General features: G+C 35.4%; 4 protein-coding genes across 5 annotated transcripts; all 4 read left to right on the forward strand.

Moving 5' to 3' along the window:
* The first annotated feature begins 481 nt into the window (after nt 1-481).
* LOC137130322 (H-2 class II histocompatibility antigen, A-U alpha chain-like) lies at nt 482-1,752 on the forward strand. Its single transcript, XM_067510299.1, has 4 exons — nt 482-628; nt 811-1,074; nt 1,156-1,437; nt 1,532-1,752. The coding sequence occupies exons 1-4, from the start codon at nt 571-573 to the stop codon at nt 1,648-1,650; spliced, it is 723 nt and encodes a 240-aa protein (XP_067366400.1). The 5' UTR covers nt 482-570; the 3' UTR covers nt 1,651-1,752.
* Nucleotides 1,753-1,875: 123 nt separating this feature from the next.
* LOC137130319 (H-2 class II histocompatibility antigen, E-S beta chain-like) lies at nt 1,876-6,727 on the forward strand. Of its 2 annotated transcripts, none has more exons than XM_067510295.1 (6): nt 1,876-2,015; nt 2,154-2,276; nt 3,509-3,775; nt 4,099-4,380; nt 5,149-5,259; nt 5,371-5,983. In XM_067510295.1, the coding sequence occupies exons 2-6, from the start codon at nt 2,198-2,200 to the stop codon at nt 5,400-5,402; spliced, it is 771 nt and encodes a 256-aa protein (XP_067366396.1). In that variant the 5' UTR covers nt 1,876-2,015; nt 2,154-2,197; the 3' UTR covers nt 5,403-5,983. The 2 variants fall into 2 exon arrangements, with proteins under 2 accessions (XP_067366396.1, XP_067366397.1); XM_067510296.1 differs by adding an exon at nt 6,414-6,727 and having other exon boundaries at nt 1,890-2,276; nt 5,371-5,434.
* A 7,069-nt stretch (nt 6,728-13,796) lies between these two features.
* LOC137130320 (RLA class II histocompatibility antigen, DP alpha-1 chain-like) lies at nt 13,797-15,740 on the forward strand. The gene is made up of 4 exons (XM_067510297.1): nt 13,797-13,923; nt 14,133-14,396; nt 14,486-14,767; nt 14,863-15,740. The coding sequence occupies exons 1-4, from the start codon at nt 13,866-13,868 to the stop codon at nt 14,997-14,999; spliced, it is 741 nt and encodes a 246-aa protein (XP_067366398.1). The 5' UTR covers nt 13,797-13,865; the 3' UTR covers nt 15,000-15,740.
* A 284-nt stretch (nt 15,741-16,024) lies between these two features.
* LOC137130321 (H-2 class II histocompatibility antigen, E-S beta chain-like) lies at nt 16,025-19,079 on the forward strand. The gene is made up of 5 exons (XM_067510298.1): nt 16,025-16,173; nt 16,765-17,025; nt 18,023-18,304; nt 18,403-18,513; nt 18,813-19,079. Exons 1-5 carry the CDS (start codon nt 16,116-16,118, stop codon nt 18,836-18,838), a joined length of 738 nt encoding a protein of 245 aa, XP_067366399.1. The 5' UTR covers nt 16,025-16,115; the 3' UTR covers nt 18,839-19,079.
* Nucleotides 19,080-21,536: the final 2,457 nt, after the last annotated feature.

Genomic DNA, 21,536 nt, shown 5'->3' on the forward strand with positions numbered 1-21,536 from the left:
TTTTTACACCTAAATGACCACAGTTGTAATTGATTTTAATACACTTCGATGGCATTGCTATTATATGTTATGCACATTTACAGTATCATAACAGAGATGCTCCATTTATAGTTTAATAGTAGTGCAGTTAGTAGTTTAAACAAAAGTTCTCGAAAATAAAGAAGAAATATGCATTAAATATGTTAAAGCTTGCTTGTTCAGTTTGAAAAAACTTAGAGTGTACTAATTTTAAACATTTTAAAAGTACTTAATTAATGAGACATATATTTTTAGAGATTATATTTTAATTCCGTATGCTTTTTTTTTTTTACTTCGCTCACTGTTTACAGAATGTCCACAGAACAACAACCGTACATATGGAAGTTGATGTTAGGCCCTTCTCTTTACATAATATGTCAATTTATTTTAAATCCACTACAATTGTATCGACCTCATTTTTACTTTGCTAAAGTTTTGCTCATGGTTTGATCATGTGATTTGGTGTGAGTTTCCTTGTTGGCAACAGCTGTAGAAAATGGAAGTCGTTGCTCATTGAGTCTAAAATCAACAGTCGAGATCTGCAGCTCAGACATGACGCGCTCTGCTGTTATAATCCTGATGGTTAACACCTTCTGTGCCTTCTCGCAAAGTAAGATTGAGAGTTGAATTTACTAGTGTTTGTTTTGGTTTATAATATTAATAGTAAGTTTATATAGGCATAAAGTGTAGAGCTTGTTAGGCTTATGTGAATATGAAACTGAAGAAATAGTTGTAACTTTGCTACACATGCAGTAGGCTACATAGATTTTTTTCCATTATACTGTTTTTCAGCTCCTCATGAAGTTTTATATGTTGTGGGCTGCTTCGTGAATGGCACAGCTGAGGTACAGTTCGAGTGTGATGCTGAGGAAATTTTATATGTTGATTTCGCAACGGAAGAGATTGTATATACTGTCCCAACTTTTTTCGATCCTGATCCAAGTGAGCTTCTGACGGGTATGAGTACACTTACTGATGCTCTGGAAAATGAGAAACTCTGTTTAGCATTTACAGCAATTTTTGCATCTGAAGAAAATTATCCTCCAGAAAAACAAGGTAAATACCCAGAACCTCATGATGATGTGAATTATAAAATACAGATTAATTATATTTTATTTATATTTTGACCCACTAAAGACCCTCCTGAGAGTTTCATCTTCCCTTCAGAAGAAGTTCAGCTTGGTGTTGAAAACAGCCTCATCTGTTTTCTGAATAATTTCTATCCACCTTCAATAAAAGTCACTTGGACTAAAAATGGTCGTCTGGTGTCAGAAAGTGTGTCCCTCAGTCGATATTATCCCAACAATGATCAAACGTTCCACCAGTTCTCGACTCTGACTTTCACACCTAGCGAGGGTGACATTTACAGCTGCACAGTGGAGCACTCAGCCCTGGATAGGCCCACAACAAGGATCTGGGGTGAGAGTTTATTGTCATAAATGTACTTAAAATACAATTTAACTGTTTTGTTGTGCCTGTAATGATGCATAACCTCTCTCATGTTTGCTCACAGAACCTGAATACAGTCATCAAAGTCTTGGACCAGATATTTTCTGTGGAATTTGCCTGACACTTGGCATGTTTGAAGTCTTGACTGGAGTATTTTTTTTTGCCAAGGGACATGGTCAATAACGTCTGTATTGCTGAATATGGTCAACATTGCAAACCAATATAGTCTCCCATCTATTCAAGTTTAATTAAATATGAATAAACACTTTTGAGTTGCTCCATTAATTGTTTTTAAACCCTTATTTTGATTTCAAGAGAAGTTACTTAGAACAAAAGCAGGATGAATGTAAGGAAATAACAGTAAATCCAACCTTTACTGTATGTAGCACTTTGAATGTAGTGCCTTTATTATGTATTTGTTGGTGTTTCTTTCAGCCTGCAAATATTCTGCCTTCAAAGGAAAAGTCACTGAGGCGTGGTTTTCTGTGTCTCCTAACTTCCTCATACTATTTACTGGCATATGACTGTTGACAATATTCACAAAACAGGTTAGACAGGTCTTGTAATACCAACTGTAATCAAACACAGCAGCAAATGTTAAGCTAACCTGCCTTGGTTACAGATTATTGAGGATTCTTTCAGGTTCAGTAGTCGAAATTTGTGTTTTTGCTCTTTACTTTGTGCAGTGATTTGATTTGATTTGATTTGACCAAGTAAAGCTACATCAAGGATGACGATCTCCAGCTCAGACATGAAGCACTCTGCTGTTATTATCCTGATGCTCAACACGTTCTCTGCCTTCTCTGAAAGTAAGAGTGAAATTTAAATGTACTACTTACTTGTTTTAGTTAATAATAATAATGATAATGTCAGTGTTATGGAAACATAAAAGTAAAGAGAGGACCTTGGCTTTAATATTTGGACATTTAATATATCTAAATGAATCAAAAAATACATAATTCAAAATCAAACCAATCAATCAAAATATTACTATGGTTAAAACGTATTAAATATAAAGGCACACTGCATGTATATGAACTTGTTTTTATTTTATGGAGTCTAAACAAACATAAAAAGATTTAATTATCTAATTTAATAAGGTGACATTAATAGGACAGTGGTACAAAGTAACTAAATACCTTTAGTTATGTTTTTTGTTACATTTGAGGTAGTTTACTGTAGTATGTCCATCACAAGCTGCTTAATTCTTCACTGCATTAGAGAATGCAAAATTCAACTTTTTGCAGGACTACAATCATTCATCAAATTTGACAAACAAACAGTAAATTTTTAATGTACAAAATTAGCTCAGATCTTAAAAGTATTATTTCTCTGTCTGGACATTTTGGTGCTACTATTTTTAATAGGAGATGTATTTTAGATTTAAAATGTTTACTTCAATTTTACTTTAATGGAATATTTTTAAATAGTTGTATATAGTTTTTTCTATATCCAACTATAGGTTTTTTATTATGTTAGTTTGGGCAGGAGATTACCGCCATTTATTCATCTTTTTTTGTTTTTTTTCCCTTTGATGGTTTAATTACTATGAGAAACTTTTTAATTATAAATAAAGCTTGTGGGTTGTGAGCTCAAGTTGTGTCTGGCATGCTTTTTCATACGTTGCATCTGATCCCCAGGAGTTATTGTTTTAATGGTTAGGTCATTTTATGAATGGAGGGCGTAACACCAACTTTTCAACAATTAATACGCTTCTACAATTACTTCTCTTTCTTTTGAATCTTTCTCATTTGCATCATGACTCATCCATACAGTTTCTTTGCTTTTCTGTTGTTTTGGTAATTTCCCACAAAATGTAGAGTAAGTAGCATTAATAGATAAACTCAGTGTTCATTTTGTGATTGTTAAAATAGTGTAACCAATAGACACAAGAAAATTTGCAGCTGCTGGAATATAAAAGAAAAAGTAGTTCATTTCAAAACAAACAATACAAAATTCGGGTGGCATTTTAAACAATCTGATATATATTAAGTGAACAACAAATGTATTCATAATAACAAATATGTATTTTTTTTTTCAGGTGCTCTCTACGGTCAATTTTTGGGCCATTGCCAGTTTAGTTCAAATGATGGTCATGATGCTGTGTACCTGGAGCAATACTACTTTAACAAGATGTTGTTAGCCCAGTACAACAGCACTTTGGGGAAGATGGTTGGCTACACAAAGAAAGCAATGAAAGTTGCAGATACGCTCAACAAAAATCAAGAATTTGTGACTCATGAGAAATGGAAAACCCGACTCTGCAAAGAAAATTCCCAACTTCTTTATAAGGGCCTTCTTAACTCAGGTAAATATCACAGACCATGACAGAAACTGCCTTGAAAAACAAATTCAGCTTTTTGGGAAAATGATTTCTTTCAGAGAACTAGGTGAGAAAATCAGTACCCATCCTTTTAATGTAGAGTCAAAAAGGAGAAAAAACAACATGGAGTTGATCTGGTTCTGTCCAAAGGATGCAAAATCCACCCATCAGCACTTCTATAGCTTTTCCAAAATACTGAACTCTACTTTAAAGGCAATTAATGTTAATGGATTCATTCTAAATGCTTTATGAAGATGTGGTAGTCTATAGTTTGACACTATTTTGTGTGTTGGGGTATTTTGTTCTAGTTGAGCCCTACGTCAGGCTGAGGTCGGTTAAAGCAGCGAGCAGCACACACCCAGCCATGCTCATCTGCAGCGTGTACAACTTTTATCCCAAACAAATCAAAGTGACGTGGCTGAGAGATGGAAAGGAGGTGACTTCTGATGTGACATCCACTGAGGAGCTGTCTAATGGGAATTGGCTGTACCAGATCCACTCCCATCTGGAGTACACACCCAGATTTGGAGAGAAAATTACCTGTAGGGTGGAACATGCCAGCCTAACGAAGCCCAAGTTTTATGACTGGGGTAAGAATCTGACTCAAGGAATATAACTAATTAAATTGAAGGCAGCAAGGAATTAGCAGCCATGTAAGGAAAGTAAAAGTAAAAGTAATTAGTTTATCTTAGGTGTGTAATGATGTTTAAAAGATTGTGTCATTTAAAACCAGAGAGTCTTAAACAAAAATGAGAAACTTCAATATACTGTCAGTAAGGGACACTACAGCTATGATAACTACAGTACATAAAACAGTTGAAACATACCTCAACAAAATGCTTAAACACAACACTCAAAGAGGTTATCTATTCACGCCGCCTGTTACAAAATGTATTAGCTTGAGCCTGGTTCTGCTGGAGGTGTCTTCCATCAAATGGAGTTTTTCCTCTCCACTGTTGCCTCAGGCTTGCTCAAGGGGGATTTGTTGGGTTTCCTCTACATATTTGTATAGACTTGAGATAACATTGTTGAGAATTGGGATATATAAAGAAGGTAAATTGAATTGAATTGACTAGGCAGAGAAACAAAAGATCATGCTTAGGATTAAAGACTCTAGTAATATTAGAGTCCTTAATAAGTTTGCAATAGAAGTCATGTGATTAATGTGCCTTAATTGAATTGTCAGTTTGCTGACAAATGATGTAAGGACTAATGGTGAACATATACAGCTGAAGAAAGAAACCCCTTTGCAGTTTTATCTGCTTTGATTTATTAGGTAAATGTTTTCTAATCCTTGGTAGTAATCAATAATCTATAACCAAAACTGAAAGAACAAGGGATAATAATTGTATTTCCAGAGCCTGTGCCTGATCCAGGGACCCAAAAAATCACAATTGGGATAGTAGGACTGCTACTGGGTCTGGTGTTTTTAGTTGCTGGCCTGATTTACTACAAGAAGAAGTCTGCTGGTAAAAATAACATTTATTATAACTTTAAAATCAATATTAGAATTGCAACTTTAGGAGTTTTTAAAAGCCTGTTTCTAAATGAGAACCTTGCTTTGTTTTTACTCTTTGCAGTGCGGGTGATGGTGCCAACCACTGAGCTATAGCTCTTTTCCATTTAACAGTGATTATTCCATCAGTAAGTCATCAGAGAATGATCAATCTGTCCAAAAAGTTTTATACCCAGAGTGCACACTTTAGGTCAGAGAAGCCTGCTGGGATCCAGTTGAATCCAATGAAGAAACCTTACCTCTATAGTGTGTATAGAAATGAGCCACACACGTTTTGACCTTTTATTATTAATACATTTTTCACAAAAATGATGTGTAGACCTTTTTTCACTTTTATATGAATGGCTCTTTTTTGTAAATTTTTGTGAATAAAAGCACATTTAAAATCAACTTATGAGCCTAAATCTTAAAATAAGTATAAATCTATATGTATAAATAAGTATTAAAAGTCTTGGGTAAATTTTATTGCACTAAAGTTTCCATCCTCACATCTCTGAGGCAGGTTGTGGCCTAATAGGTTGTTTGAGCTTCTAATGATAAACCCACAATAAGCTAAACTGTTTCACACATTTATTGCCTAATTTGACAAAAATCTCCTTGCATTACTGAGGCTCACTGTGGCGGGTTTCCTCCTAAGATACTTTTTGCATCAATAAATTTCGTGTTTCTTTGAAAAAGTTGTTTCATTATGTCTGCCCTATAGATAGTACAGTATAGGCTGATACAAAGCCATTTTCAGTATAATGCTGCAAACAGACTACAACCTAACTGAGACACAATTTCAGGTCACATGATTTTCACTTTACATGCATTAATTTGTCATTTTTCCTTTTAAAAGGCAGAGTTCCAACAGTTAACATCAATTGCAGCTGTGCTTGGCAACGGTGGCTGAAAATATGGTTATAGTATCTGTGTATTTAACATTTCAATCAAATTAAGTTTTATTTATAGACAAAAATTACAAATTTGCCTCATAAAGAAAAAAGGAAAAACTTTCAAAAAATCTACATACTTTTATGACGTACAATTATGGACAAGCAAAATGACAACATATATTATAAACCCATGTGAAGAATATGATCAATGAGGATGTCGAACATCATCCAGGTGATGCCCCCTCTCCACCAAAGAGTCAACAGACAACATAAACACACAAGAGACAGAACATAAGCAGATCATCTTTACATCTGGAGAAAGCCACAAACACACTGAATTGGAGGACAGCAGGAAATCAAACAGAGAGAAAGAAAATGAGAGAGTAAAAGAGAGAATAAAGAATGTACATTGAATGCTTAAATTAGCACTTGGCTACAAACATAAAACGTGCATAAATGTACAGTATGTTACAATTCTAATGCTACTTGCATGTCTGTACAGAAATTATAATAATAATTATAATAATAATAAAAACACATACCAGACTGCTTCCCATTTCATCTCTTATCCTGATGGTATGACTCTGGTCTCTCATAACAATCACTGGTCGCAGGGCAGACACATTGGCTTAACATTTAGTTAGCCACTTTGGTACAGATTCTTAGTCAGGTTTGGTTTTCTGAAGATTGAATCGTGTCAACTAGACTTCTTTCTTCTTTAGAAACGTTTCGCTACTCATCCACGCTGTCTGTAAACCCTAGAGATGGTTTTATATAAACACCCCAGTAGATCAGCAGTTACTGAAATACTCAGACCAGCCTGTCTGGCACAAATAATCATGCCCCATGCAAAGTCATTTAAATCACCATTCTTCCCCATTTTGATGCTCAGTTTGGAGATCGTCTTGACCATGTCTATATGGCTAATTGCATTAAGTGTCTGCCATGTGATTGCCTGATTAAATATTTGTTTGTGTTAAAGAGGAATCAAATGGCTGTTCCTAATAAAGTGGCCATTGTGTGTCGATAATGGGTAGCTGGATGGATTAACTGGATAAATGAGTATGAATCCCAATCAACGTCAGTTGAGGCTAAAGCTGAACATGAAGCAGGACAGTTGCTTGCAACAAATCTGCATTCAACCAGCTGCAGCCTGTACAGGTAAGTTAACATCAGTAGACAATGATCTGTCACATTTGTTTCTGGTAACCCACGGCTATATGCGGTATCAGAGGAATGTTCAACAAGCCCTGCATGCCTGTGCATTTCAAAAATATGAAATATAAAAAAATAAATATAAAAAATATACCCAGAGGCACAAGCTTTCAATGTTCACAGGGTGTTTACAGTAATGTTTTGTGTTTGTGTTAGAGCCTGTGGTCTAGCAAAAGGTAGCTCACTAGTTTTGCTAATGCACTTAAGCCATATCCATAAATACCTGATAGAGGATGTTCAGCTGTGTTTGTATGTAGGAATCCTATAATTAAATATGACCACAGTAAATGTCCTCTTCCTTTTTAATCATTTAATTTAACTTAGATCAATCTCATCTTCTTGCTAACTTATTGGTACTTTATTTGGGTACAGTTTAATGATGTTTTACTTGAATTTGCCCTTCCTGACGCAATCATCCCATATTTCTACCGGGCTTGGACCGGGCGGATGCATTGCATCCACAGTAAATCTCAATAACAAGGGACAGACATTCAAAAAACAGCAGAGAACACATTTTGGTAAGGGAAGAAAGATATCTTGAAAAAGGAGTAGAAGGTCATCTACAGTGTAAATATTAAGTGTAAGTATTAAGTGTAAATATTGGCCAGGTTATCATTGTAGTGAGTATAGGAACAACAGCGTAGCTATGCTCTAATTTCCGTTAGCAAACATACTGTATGAGCAGCATTTTACATAATTACATTTTTAAAGCGGTTTAGTGTTGATTTGCTTTATTCAGATCCTGTTCTTTGCTTGTATAGTGATGAATACATAACTCAAAACAAAAGGTTCTTAAACTTTGTCCACAAATAAAGTAGCATTGGGTACATTGAAAACTTTGCATACAATTTTGTACAACAACTGTAGAATTGTAGAAGAGAATACTACTTTAGCTGAGCTGTCAATCAAACTAAGGCTGAGCCATAAAAATGGGCCCCGTAAAAACTGGCAAACATGTTGTGCTGTGGTCCAACTGTAACCATGTCCCCAATTCTGGTATGAATAGGAACACATGCACATCATCTGTCTGGAAAAAGCTTGGATTTAACTATAGGAAAAAGCATTGCATCGCTTTAGTAACTGCTACAATTCTATAACTTATAGATTACCGTGATATTAAACCTTAGCTAATTGTCTGTTTGGACACTATGGAACATGAATCTCGTGTGCAAGTATTTTTAACTGTAGATTTGTGTTTTTCAGTATATTGTACACAATTTTGAGGCTCTTCCCTTAATTTTTGTTAAGGCCCACTCACCCACCCGGTACACCACTGTACAGGTGCCCCCCTCAACTGCCTCACTGACTTCCCTCCCACTAACCCACTAAGATAAAACAATGTATCTCCTGAACCTTTATAAATGCAAACTCCATAACACAAGGTTAAACTAATTAATTATTTACAGATATTTGAAATCAGAGTCACCTTCAGATAAACTTATCTTCCGCTCTTTATTTACGTTCTTCTGGGCTGCATCCAGACTTAATGTTGTGCCTCCTCCAGTCTCATGTCGGAGATGGTGACACACAGGGACAGAGTCCTGTATAGATGTGTCCCAGAGTAGAAAAATAATAAAAAGGAAAGTATAGGTGCTGTGTTGTATGTATAAATCTATAATTATGCAATCATGGTTGTATGCCTTAGTATACAAGGTCACAGTGACATTGACCTTCGACCTCAGAAATGCAAAAGGTTCATCCTTGATTCTAAGTGGATGTTTGGGGCAAATTTTAAGAATTTCTTCAAGCTGTGGAAATAAGCAGACTCAAGAATAAGAAATTCCATAAGGTCTTTGGACCGATGAGGATCTCTCTCTGATGAGAATTGTAACAACTAATGATAATGAGAAACGACTAAACGTACAACAGATCATTTAGTTTTAAACATGCATACCAAGCAGCATTACTGCAATACACGAGCATGCAATATGTACTGTATATATGCTTTCGCTTATCAACAGGGGGTCTCTGTATAGGAAATGAATGGCTGTCCAGCATTTTTGGATTACAAGAGAAATCTACATTTTATATACTGATTTTCTGAACTGATTTAGATTTTAGAGCATGTACATAGTAGATAAACTTCAGTAAAGTGTAGAAAAGTAGTAGTAGTACCTGTAGTGGAGTACTTTTTAAGGGAAATGTTTGCAGGGATGTGGCCAGAAGGAGGGCCTGGGGTGGCTGTGGCCATCCACATCATTTTCTACACAAAGAAAACTGACCAAAGCTGTAATAAATCACTATCATTCTAAATACATCATTATTGTTATTATTATGTGAATTTAAGGTGAAGCAGTTGTAACCAGGCAGATTATCTCTGCAAAGGATGGATTTTTACATCTTCCCACCTATTTATTGTAATTTGTTTTTGAATATTTGGAGTTGGTATAACCATCTAAAAATCGTTGATAAATTATTTGACATTTCTGACACTGAACAAACACTTTTTACCGTGTTTGGCCACTCCAATAAAATAAATCCTTGATCCACCACTGAATGCTTATAGTTTTACTTGATTATTGAGTTTGTGTACCTCTGCTGCCTTTGCTCCTGTCAGTGGAGTGTCACTGCCACCATGTGGTTAACTCAAGGTTCTTCTTAAGCTGAAGCTGAAGGGAACACATGCAACTACGCTATTAATGCCATAAGAAGGAGAATCACATAATACATGAAAATACATCACTGCTGTGTCGCAATGCAAAAATCATCTCAAATTGGTTTCTAAACATGACAATGACTTTATGCAGGCTTAAAAGCGTGATCAACTGCACATCAGCAACAGCTGACATCTTCTCAGTTTGTCTTCAACATCAACATCACTGCTTCTAGCAATCGCTACACAGTACTCAAATAGTCCCGACAGTCACCAGATCTCAAACCAAAAACCCCCTTTTAATGTAATGAAACAGGTGATTTGCATGATGGATGTGCAGCTGTAAATGATGCCAAATTGGTCTCTGACCTGCTCCTAAGGCAGTGAGATGCTTTGACCAGCTGGTTAAAAAATCTTCACTTCAATGGGCCGCAGCTATGCTGTTTTGCTAATAGTGCTGCGCTTCTGACTGACAATCAGATCTTTGAAAAAACAAGTGTAAATCAATCCTGTAGGGATAAAATTTCCTGTAAGGTAAATAAAATCCTGTAAGTTTGCATATGCTTTGCTAGAAGTGTAGAGGCTGTATATGTGTGCATGCGTTCTCTACCTGGATAAATACAGAATTAAGCCACAGTTTGTACACTAAATTAAGGTAGGTTTAGCATAAGACCTAAAACCAATACACTGTGCTTTCCTACCTGCTCTTTTATGTTCCTCTACTGTCTGCAGTTCTTCACAATGCTATTTGTCTACTCTTTATCCACATCGAGTTTCTGTTTATTTATGCAAGTCCAGTGCCGACGTAACTACACTTAATTTATTAATGCATAAAAACATTAAACATCAGGTCATTAATACAAAAAAATATAAAAATACAAAAAAGGTCAAACTAAAATGTGCTGTTGTAGGCTTTGTATGCATTTTCAACTTGATGATATAAATGATATAATGAAATATATGATGATATAATTATATGATGATAGATTTCAAAGATGATATAAAGAGAGACGGCATCAAAGACAGGGAAAACAGGGTTGGCAAAAACTCCAATATCTGACATCATCCTGCTACCAAACAGATTAGAGTATCTCAACAGAGATTTTAATTTGACTCATATGTACACGTAAGCATGTTTTAATTAGTTTTCTGTCTTATTTGAAACATCTCCTTTAAAATTCACCCATTAGATGTAAATCAATCCAGCATAACATCATGTTTTAGATCTTCGGTGTTGTGGTCTACAGGGGTCAGCATGGGCACTCTGACAGGTCTGCAGCTGTGTAGCTCACAGAATAATGCATCACAATAAAAGTTATCTTCAGTGTCAGGCAACCCTTAAATGTTACCACAGTGATTGGCCAGAGAAGAGAAGGCAATTGATTGAGTCAAAATGGGTGTGTAGTAAAATAGATTACCTTGGTGCATGACGCTTTTGGCAGTAAATTATGTTCAGATTAAATTTGTCTAGCTAACACATAAGATGGATTCAAATTTGCGTATTGGTTTGTGGCAATATTTTATATGTATTGGAAAACTGAAGAAAGCGAAAGTTCAAACTGAACACATCACTTTGTTTTGACCAGCTATAGATGCTTTGATTAAGTTGTTAATAATACATTTTAGTGTAACTAGAATGAGGCCCTGCTCTGGCTCCAGGTCCACTTTCACAAATACTAGTTGTGTTTAAGTCATCTGGTCAAAAAGTAACTGCTGACTTCCACCCTAAGAGCCGTGACGCATCAAGCCACATTTTGAATTGGTGTTGGTCCCATTGGTGAACGAGACCACTCTGATTGGCTGTCTGTGTACATTAAGTTACATTATTTGTAACATATCAGACATATTGTTTATTAGAAGTTATAAACTGTCTGTGGTGAGGGAGAGTGGTGTGAAAATGGTAAGCTGCCTTGTCCCAGTTATTCACTTTCTTGTCCTCTTGCAAATGCAGAAGACCTGCCGACCTGCCACTTTTTAAACTAGACAAAAGTTTCACAAGCAGATGCAACAAATTGGAGTATCAACTGAATTTACAGTATTAAACCTTTCATTAAACTTTGACACATAAACACACACACAACACACACAATGACACCTGTCTGTTTTGCTGACTGCACAAGAGTCAGTCAGCTGGGGCCTACAGTGAAGGATAAAGTGTCTCAGATGCCTGTGTGCTGCGGATTAGGAGGATTTATTAGTTTGTTGGTAATCAGATTTTGAAAAAATAAAAATAAATTAACTGACTCAGCCCATCAAAAGGGCTTCCCTATGTATTAATGAGCCCAGATTACCATGAAGCTGAAGTTTCCTTTGTGTAAGGTCCAAGGTGACTAGTCTTAAGAGTCTGTCAACTACAGAGTCAAGTGTGTAAGTATTGGGGTGTTTTTTGTGTCCACACGCTGACTGGAAGCTTTAGAACACTGCTGGCTTTCCAGGGCCGCGTTCCGGTCAGAGTAATCAATGCACCAAAGACACCGTGGATTGAGTGGACATATCCATATTGTTTGTGTGAGTTTTTTCTGCAGTGTTTTTCTCCAGTTATACAAAGCCTATGAGCATAAACACCTGGGCAATGAGTCTCCATCACAAACCCCTACAGATGTTGAATAATCAAATTTCTTTTTTCTAATGGATGGGCAGTTTTATAATGTATAATTATATAATGTAATAGCAGCAATTTACAACATCTCTCTTATCACATCTAAAGCTGGCAGCTGATTGCAGGCTACAGCGCTGATGTCGTCAATGATTTTCAGGGCATTTCTCTGTCTCAGCTCTTTTTATGCTGTTATAACGTCAGCTTTACTCTTGCTGGTAAAAGTTATTCTGTAATTACTGTATTTCGTCACGTCTGTAATATTGTAACTTTGACACTTTTTAAATGAAATCAAATCCTGTTCATAGTTAGCACTGTTAAATTTCTTTTTGTGTAGCTTTACATTGCTGAGACTTTTAAATTCGAATAAAAAAACTATTAATACTACTAGCTTTATCTTTAGTTTTATCAACTTACTTGCTGATACTATTTATACTTTTTTTAAACACTGCTCCTTTCTTTGGTAAAGCTTCAGTAACTTGGCTTTGCTTTGATCTGGTTGATTATCTTTAGATTAATCAATTGAGAGTCAACAATTAACCTAACATGCATGTGTTTGGACGGTGGGCGGAAACCGGAGTAACCAGAGGAATCCAACACAAGCAAGGGGAGAACATGTAAAGTCCATAAAGTCTGTTATAAGGAACCATGTTGTTTTTTTTGTGTTTCATTATTTGAGGAAACATTCTTAATCATAAATGAGATGATAGTTCAGTGTTTTTATGCCCATTTTCAATGTACTATAGCAAACAAAAGTTGAAGTAGATAGCCAGGGCCATTTATGTCCATCTCTAATTTAGTAAATGTCTCCCTCATGCAGACCTGGTGGGACTGCTGTGGTATTATCAACATTTATATGAAAGAAAAACTGCTTTATTTCAACAAGTGTGAAATCTTAGGACTATTTGATTTGATTCACTGTGTTTGTCAGTTATTTCCTGATATTGATTTGTAAGGAGAATTATAGCTTTTTGAACTGTTATTCCAATTAAGATAGTCTTTTGGATTTGTTTTTGTAGTGATTTGTTTGCTATTTATGATTTGAAAATATTAATAAATCATATTTTTATGAGCACATTTTTTAAAAGTATTATCGTCCTCTCTTAAAGCTGGGATATTGTCAAATCAACTTGCTGTTTAGTACACCCCCACCCACTACATCACTTCCTCTGCTTACTTTGTTTACCATGTGACGTGGTCGCGTTAACGTTTTTTCTGGAAACAGAAAGAGTTATTACTTCACACTGAGAGCGTCCAAGGCAACAATCTGCAGCACAGACATGAAGCGCTCTGCTTTCCTAATCCTGATACTCACCAATATCTCCGCCTTTTCACAAAGTAAGAGCACAGTAAATTTCAATGTACTGCTTTCTTCTTGTTAAAACGTGTGCAGAACTATACATCTGGAAACATTTGTTTGTTTGAAGATATTCTTGCTGCTTGCTAAGACAGAATTTACAGTGTTAATTTTAATCATTACAGAGTTAAAAAAAAAGAAAAAAAAATATATACATATAAATTCTGTTCATCTCCACTTTGTTTTTCAGTTGCCCATGAAATCACTCTCGTTGTGGGCTGCTTTCATAATGGCACAGCTGAGATGCAGGTTGAATTTGATGCTCAAGAGGTTTTATATGTAGATTTTAAAAGACATGAACTTGTATACACAGTGCCCAAATTCCTTGTGCTTGACCCACGGACAATATTTGAGGGTATGGGCATTTACGAGGCTGGCAAGAAAGGCAAGAATGCATGTTCAGCAGTTGTGGCATACTACATAGACATGGAGAAAGATCTACGAGAAGACAGAGGTAAAGAATAAAGTCTCTAATCAATTTTTCAGTGATGTCACTGCTGAAATGCTAATTCACTATTACATTTGTCTTTAAACCCACTGAAGACCCTCCTGAGAGTGTCCTCTACCCAGCAGAAGAAATCCAGCCGGGTTTTGAAAACAGCCTTGTCTGCTTTGTAAATCATTTCTACCCACCATACATTAAAGTCAGCTGGACTAAAAATGGTCACCCAGTGTCACAGGGGGTGTCACTCAGTCAATATTATCCCAATACTGATCGAACCTTCCACCAGTTCTCAACCCTGACATTCACACCAAGCCAGGGCGACATTTACAGCTGCACAGTGGAACACATAGCCCTTGAGAGGCCTAAAACAAGGATTTGGGGTGATTGTTTTATCTTGTTAAAATAATACAATGATACTTTGTAAATTATGTCCTTGTGGCTTTACTGATAAACATTTTTTCACATTCTTTCACAGAAATCAAGTTTACTCATCACAATTATGGACCAGATTTTTTATGTGGAACGGGCCTGGCTCTAGGCCTGTTGGGGGTCGCAACTGGAACATTTTTAATTCTTAAGGGACACTACAGAAAGACATTTCCCCAGTTATAGACTGGAACAAAGGCCTTTTACACAAAAGAAGAATATTTTAATACATACCTAAAACATTTGCTCAAGACACACACAAACAAACAAGAAAAAGCACTACAAACTAATATATCAGATGTGTACATGGGATTTACATGTTAGCTTTCTCAGTTAACCTACATTTACTTTTAGTTGTGTAGCAGACGTTTCCAAAGCGACTTGCAAGTGAGGTACAAGGCAATAAAGAATCTAAGTCAAGGAGAAAACATATAGCAAAGTCCTATCAGAAAAGTATTTAACTTTCACGAGATGCAAGTGCGAGAAAGAGCAGAAAAGTCGTTTTTGTTTAGTTTTCTTTTTAACCTTACATAACGAATATATGGAAATTGTAATATAAAGTCATCCTGTTTAGAAATTACTTGCAGTATACAAAAATGTAACACAGGTAACATATGATACATTTTTCTGATGCTTACTTTCTTTTATACAACTAAAATGTTTGCAATCGTGGGTTTTTATCATACGGTATAATTGCTTTTGTATACTTCATCCATAACTGACAATATTTGAGAAGTTGCTTTATATACTGTATGTGTACAGTCTAACTATGTAAAGTGTGAAGTCATGATTTGTGATGCTTACTGAACTTCTTAACAATTGTCCATGAACCTGAAAGAAATTCCAAAAATTATGGAGCCTGTAATCACACCCACCATAATTAATAAAGTGCACTTCTTGATATGTCAGATATCTGACATCTGTCCCCAGGAGTCAAATGGGTTGTACCATACAACTCAGGATTTCCACAACTGTGACGCAGAACAGTCATAGTACGAGCAATGTAGGAAATCTTCAACTTCCTTTTTTCATTTCTAACAGAAAAGATCATTCATATTTTTTAATGAAATACCATATTAATATCTTATATATAAACTTCCCTTTTCTGCTTTCTGTGGAACATTTTTAAATGTTATGTCAGCAGTATCTGTTAAACTACCATCTGACTTCATGTACAAGTAAAACATATCCTTTTATTTGTGCCGCAGCTGCTCAAAATATGTTAAACAGTCTACTGCCACAGCTTCACTTCCTCATCTTTAAAGAGAACAATTTAGTTGTCGTTCATTCCTGTTTGATACTATGCATCCTCGCTGCTTCTTGTTGTTGCTGTGTTTATTTCTCTTCTTTTCCAGAACGGGTAAGTAAATTAAATCTATCATTGTCGTCATTTGTGTTTTTGTTCGTGATAAAAATACAAGTAGATATACATGCATACATGTAGACAGTATTGAAAGAGCCAGTTGATGGGTTTAGCAACTTAATGAATTGTCCAGTCATTTTCAAATAACACTGATTGAGCTAAATCACATTAACTTTTAGCAGTGGAGATTCTAACTTTGATTTTAAGGCTCAGGAGCAGGGTCAGATAACTACCTATAACTACTATAGGCTATGGTTAAGGTCAGGTTGAGGTAAAGGGAATCACGTGTGAATGAATTTCACTTCCCCAGAAAGATGTTATATTGGATTATACTGTATGCTTTCAGAAGTTTAAAATTTGTATATAAGGATGCTGTGTATTTATACCATAAGAACTGTAGTAACAGTTAATATGTGTTTGAGATAAATGTAGTGGAGCAAAAACTACAGTGAAATCTAGCTTAAAAGGCATAGATAAAACCTGCAAAAAATTAAAATACTCAAATAGAGTACACAGAACTGCAAGAACAGCAATAATAATTTAACCCATCTTCTACATATAATGTTTGTTGTCTTTGTGTTGTTATAGGTGCAGTCTTTGGTTATGGATTAATCCGTTGCCAGCTAACTTCCACCAATGATGTTGCTTATCTGGCACAGATCTACTTTAATAAGGTGCTTCTAGCACAATACAACAGCACTGCAGGGAATTTTAGCAGCTACACAGAAAGCACAAAGGAAATTGTAGACAACCTCAACAAAAACCCCACCTTTCTGAAACAAGAAAGAAAGAACGAAGAGACATGCAGAACCGACATCCAACTGGCATTAGGTTTATTTTTAAAACCAGGTGGGTTTGATAATTACATATTAAACTGTGGTCAAACTTCAGATTACAGCCTGAGAAAAAGTTATTTTAAAAAGTTTCTTGTCTTTTATTGCAGTATACTGCAATAAAAGACATACATTTACCAAATTTATCTGACAAACATGACATCAGGATTAGGCACTGAATAAAAGGTGAAGAATATCCTGTTACAGAGTGTGGCCCAAACAATTTTTATATAGTGGTCCCAGCGTATGTATAAATACAAATTTTATATAATGAACTATTCCAGATTTACTGTTAATGTATGTGTAGATTTTTAGTCATACAGGTCAGAGTGTTTCCAAAAGTGAAAGTTTTCTGCTGGACCCACTTCTTTAAGGTAGAATAACATAACAATAAAAAAGCATTTACTGTACAATGCAAACAATATAACACAAAAAGAAAGTTAGTTTCAGATCAGATTTAGCAAGTGTATTTCATATAATCAGTTTTATTCTCTATTGAGGTGTTGTTACCTTGGTCATCTCAGGTACATCTAATCTTTTGGTGTGAGAACTAGTTTGTGTGGTGCAACCTGTTTGAGATTAGTGAAAATCAACTTGGTAAACATTTCCTGTAAAATTAGGCCACACTGGAACATGTGACTGCCGCAGATTAAGAATGGTAAAGTGACAGGACTGACAGTTAAGATTAAAATCTCTTCATTTTGTTAATTGAAACATTGTTTTTATAAAATGAAAAAGATTTTTGCAACTATTATAGTTATCCCCGTTGTACTGGGTGAGATGAAATGTAATGTAATGTTATTTTTTCCATTCTAAATCTGAATTTGCTCATTATACTTCTCCATCCAACCTTTCATTAGTACCCAGTTATTCAGAATGCCATATACTTACACTGTAATTTGTGGCCTGTAATCTAAACAGCCACATACAACGGATTATCATCGATGCATTTATTTTGAATAAAGATGTAGTTTTCATGCTAAACCATTTTGACTTGTTATATGTTTCTCAAGTTGAGCCCTATGTCAGCCTGAAATCAGTTGAAGCAGCCAGCAGCACACACCCAGCCATGCTGATCTGCAGTGTGTACAACTTTTATCCCAAACAAATCAAAGTGACGTGGCTGAGAGATGGAAAGGAGGTGACTTCTGATGTGACATCCACTGAGGAGCTGTCTAATGGGAATTGGCTGTACCAGATTCACTCCTATCTGGAGTACACACCCAGATTTGGAGAGAAAATCACCTGCATGGTGGAGCACGTCAGCTTCCAAGATCCCAAACTTTATGACTGGGGTAAGACACTGGGGTCATTCTGCTTTTATAGAGTTACATTAAAACTCCATATATGTACTATGTAAATCTAATTTATTGTTTGGTGAATGTTTTTTCAGACCCAATTCCTGCATCTGAGAAGAACAAGATCGCTGCTGGGACAGCAGGACTGCTTCTGGGTCTAGCCTTTTTGATTGTCGGGATCATTTGCTACAAGAAGAACACTCCAGGTGAGAGAAAGTTGCAGTGTGTCTATAATGTGTGCAATCGCATGTTTATATAATAACTAACTAACCAGAGAGAAAGTTCTGCTTTTGATGCAATAAGTCAGTTGCAATTTCACCCTCCTGAATTCTGTTTCCACCTGAAAGTTGTTACACTGCAGCACTGATGGGAAATGTTTAAAGTGCAGCTGACAGGTGTCTGTGCATTGATGCATCTCTCAGAAAAGATGTATTGTTATAGTATCCTTTAAATCATATCACATCAGAATCAAAATCAATAATGTCAGATTTTGCTTTCTTTTTAGGTCGATCATTGGTGCCTACAAGTTAAGGTAGCATGCCACTTTGAAAAGTGGTAATACTGGTTTAAAAATATCTCTTCAAAAATGACATATCTTGGTTGTCTTCCTCTGGCCTTTGAGGGTTGTAAATAAATATTTAGGAACAAAGCAACTTGTATGAAATGGCTGGACTAAACTAAAGATGACAAGATGTAATATTTATTTACCATTTGACTATATTTTTGTTTTGTTGAAGACAATAAAGACATGACTTTAAAAGTAGTTGCGTTCAAAGTTTTTGTGGGCTGGGCATCCCAGAAGTCTTAAAGTTTCTTTCACTCATACAATCATAGTTAGAATAAACCCTGATGTACTGGACTGGAATGAGCCATTTTGCTACATAAGAAAAATCACTGTTGCACCAGCAAGATGCTGCAGTTGGATGCAACATTATGATGCAAGCACTTATACTGTAAATGAATGGAACCTGTCACAGAGGACATATCTTTTCCCAAAACCCCACTCTGCACTAAACATATGTGACTAGATTTGTAACCACCATTGCCATGAATCTTTTTAATTGAAAGCACATGAAACTTTTTTTACAGAAGTTTCGTTTACATTTTTGTTTCAATTTTCTCCTTATCTATAAACCGGGTTACAGTTTTGACACTTTTAGAATCTGCTTGCTTGTAACCAAATAACCATTTTTAAAAATTATTTTGTCCTTAAGATTATTAATACTAAAATAAATAGTAGATGTCAACTGAGAATTCTGTTGTCAGTGACCTGACAGTCAGCTAGATAAGCCTTCAATAACTAAACTTTACAACAGTATGATGTACTGTTGGTCACATTAATGTGAATGCATAGATCAAGACAGCACATTCAGTCAAAGAGCTTGGAAATGTATAATTTGTGTAACCAACAACAGCTAAAAATCGGATAGGGGTATATTTCTTAGTGAAAACCTTGCATATTTAATTTTTTGATGTGTTTATATTGATTTTAAAACATAAAAATGAACTAACTTGAAATCTGAGCCTCATACATTTTATGACACCTAAAACAAACAAACAGAAAAATTAGTTGTGCAATGCCTTTGTATTTGTTCCGTGACTGTAATAGACTCAGCAGAAGCATACATCTATTTCAGTGATAAAACATATAATTTGCCTGTAATGTGATGTCATTCATCTTCCTAAATAATCAGTGTGTGTATTTTTTAAAGACAGAATAAACACTTGAATTTTGAAGATGAGTAAGATAAAACAGTATAATTGTTTCTCCACAAACCTAAAAAGAATCCAGATCAGAAAAAAAACCTGTACTAAAAAAAACATGATCCACTTGTTCTCCTCCACCATGCTGGTTGGGCACTGCAACCCTCAGTACTGCTTTACAGGAAGAAGATTGAGTTGCAAGTTACAGTAGACAAGTCTTGTCTTACTAGCCGGTCTAGGGATACCACCTAAGCATGATTCATCTAAATGACGACAAGAAGTCACGCAACTGAAAGTGTAGATTGTGCTGGCATTTTCATCACATCCTCTTTTTTTACCCAAACCAGAATTAGGAACTTCCTGGGTTAATTGGGCATTTGCATAACAACCAGAGTTTCATTAAAGGGAATTTAACAACTTCTAATCACTTTAAAGTATGTACATCAGATGTCTTTTTAACAAACATAGATTTAGTATTTTTTTAACTGGTTTATGGTTGACAGGGAGACAGAATTACAAAGCAATCAAAAGCAACTAAACAGCCTTGTTTGCCCACATCTTGCACGAGTGGTTTCCATCAAACTGCATGAGACAGTTATTATTAATGATTGCTATAATGTGGTCTGTTTAGGCTCTTGCGGCAGTTAAATATTTTTAATTGCTATTGTTCACTCTCAGTGGTTCACAAGTCGGTTTAGACCACATGTACCATTACTGCCACCACATACCCTGAAGTATCTTTTTGCAAATGTAAATTAGTCAATTCTGTGTGTGTGCGTGCCAAAGCACTTTAATATTTTCTTGTTATTTGAGAAATGTACCAAAAACCTTTATATTAAAGTTAAAATGGTCAATCAATCAATCAATCAATCAATCAATCAATCAATCAATCAATCAATCAATCAATCAATCAATCAATCAATCAATCAAATAGTTTGTCAAAACTGCCTGCAACAGTTTTAATGTATTTAAAATGTAAATAAACTAAAATAAACCTTAGTATTTAATTCAATTCAACTTTATTTGTATAGTGTCAATTCACAACAAAGTCAGAGGCACTTTACATAATAAAGTCAAGACTATATAGATATATAGTGAAAACCCACCAAATCCCCCTTCAGCAAGCCCTAGGCAACAGTGGAGAGGTAAAACTCCCTTTAACGGAAGACAGCTCAAGCAGAACTGGGCTCAGGGTGGGCGGCCATCTGCCTTGACCGGTGACAAATAAATGTGTGATGAGAGGAGAGGAGAGAGGGACAAAACATCTGGTCTAATACTTAATTCTGGTTCCAAATGTAAATATGTGTTTTTTCTTATGAGATAATAGTAAACGACAGTAAGCTATACATATTTGTTGATCAATTGGTCAGACAAAATAAGACATCTATTAGTTTTCATTTAACAGAAGAAAGGAAAATGAAATCAAAAAGAAATGGTTAATGATTTACTTTAAAATACTGAGCTAAATATTTAGACTTTTATCAAACAAATCAAGACAAAAGATAAATCATTAATTACAATATTT

The sequence above is a fragment of the Channa argus genome, chromosome 7 (assembly GCF_033026475.1).
Source record: "Channa argus isolate prfri chromosome 7, Channa argus male v1.0, whole genome shotgun sequence".
Classification (NCBI taxonomy): domain Eukaryota; kingdom Metazoa; phylum Chordata; class Actinopteri; order Anabantiformes; family Channidae; genus Channa; species Channa argus.

Excerpts from the sequence above, each read along its gene's own strand:
- LOC137130322 (XM_067510299.1), top strand. The coding sequence starts at position 571 with ATGACGCGCTCTGCTGTTATAATCCTGATGGTTAACACCTTCTGTGCC. Across the intron at positions 629-810 it reads CTTCTGTGCCTTCTCGCAAA|CTCCTCATGAAGTTTTATAT; the intron begins GTAAGATTGAGA and ends ACTGTTTTTCAG. Across the intron at positions 1,075-1,155 it reads TTATCCTCCAGAAAAACAAG|ACCCTCCTGAGAGTTTCATC; the intron begins GTAAATACCCAG and ends GACCCACTAAAG.
- LOC137130319 (XM_067510295.1), top strand. The coding sequence starts at position 2,198 with ATGACGATCTCCAGCTCAGACATGAAGCACTCTGCTGTTATTATCCTG. Across the intron at positions 3,776-4,098 it reads TAAGGGCCTTCTTAACTCAG|TTGAGCCCTACGTCAGGCTG; the intron begins GTAAATATCACA and ends ATTTTGTTCTAG. Across the intron at positions 4,381-5,148 it reads GCCCAAGTTTTATGACTGGG|AGCCTGTGCCTGATCCAGGG; the intron begins GTAAGAATCTGA and ends TTGTATTTCCAG.
- LOC137130320 (XM_067510297.1), top strand. The coding sequence starts at position 13,866 with ATGAAGCGCTCTGCTTTCCTAATCCTGATACTCACCAATATCTCCGCC. Across the intron at positions 13,924-14,132 it reads TATCTCCGCCTTTTCACAAA|TTGCCCATGAAATCACTCTC; the intron begins GTAAGAGCACAG and ends TTTGTTTTTCAG. Across the intron at positions 14,397-14,485 it reads AGATCTACGAGAAGACAGAG|ACCCTCCTGAGAGTGTCCTC; the intron begins GTAAAGAATAAA and ends AACCCACTGAAG.
- LOC137130321 (XM_067510298.1), top strand. The coding sequence starts at position 16,116 with ATGCATCCTCGCTGCTTCTTGTTGTTGCTGTGTTTATTTCTCTTCTTT. Across the intron at positions 17,026-18,022 it reads AGGTTTATTTTTAAAACCAG|TTGAGCCCTATGTCAGCCTG; the intron begins GTGGGTTTGATA and ends ATGTTTCTCAAG. Across the intron at positions 18,305-18,402 it reads TCCCAAACTTTATGACTGGG|ACCCAATTCCTGCATCTGAG; the intron begins GTAAGACACTGG and ends ATGTTTTTTCAG.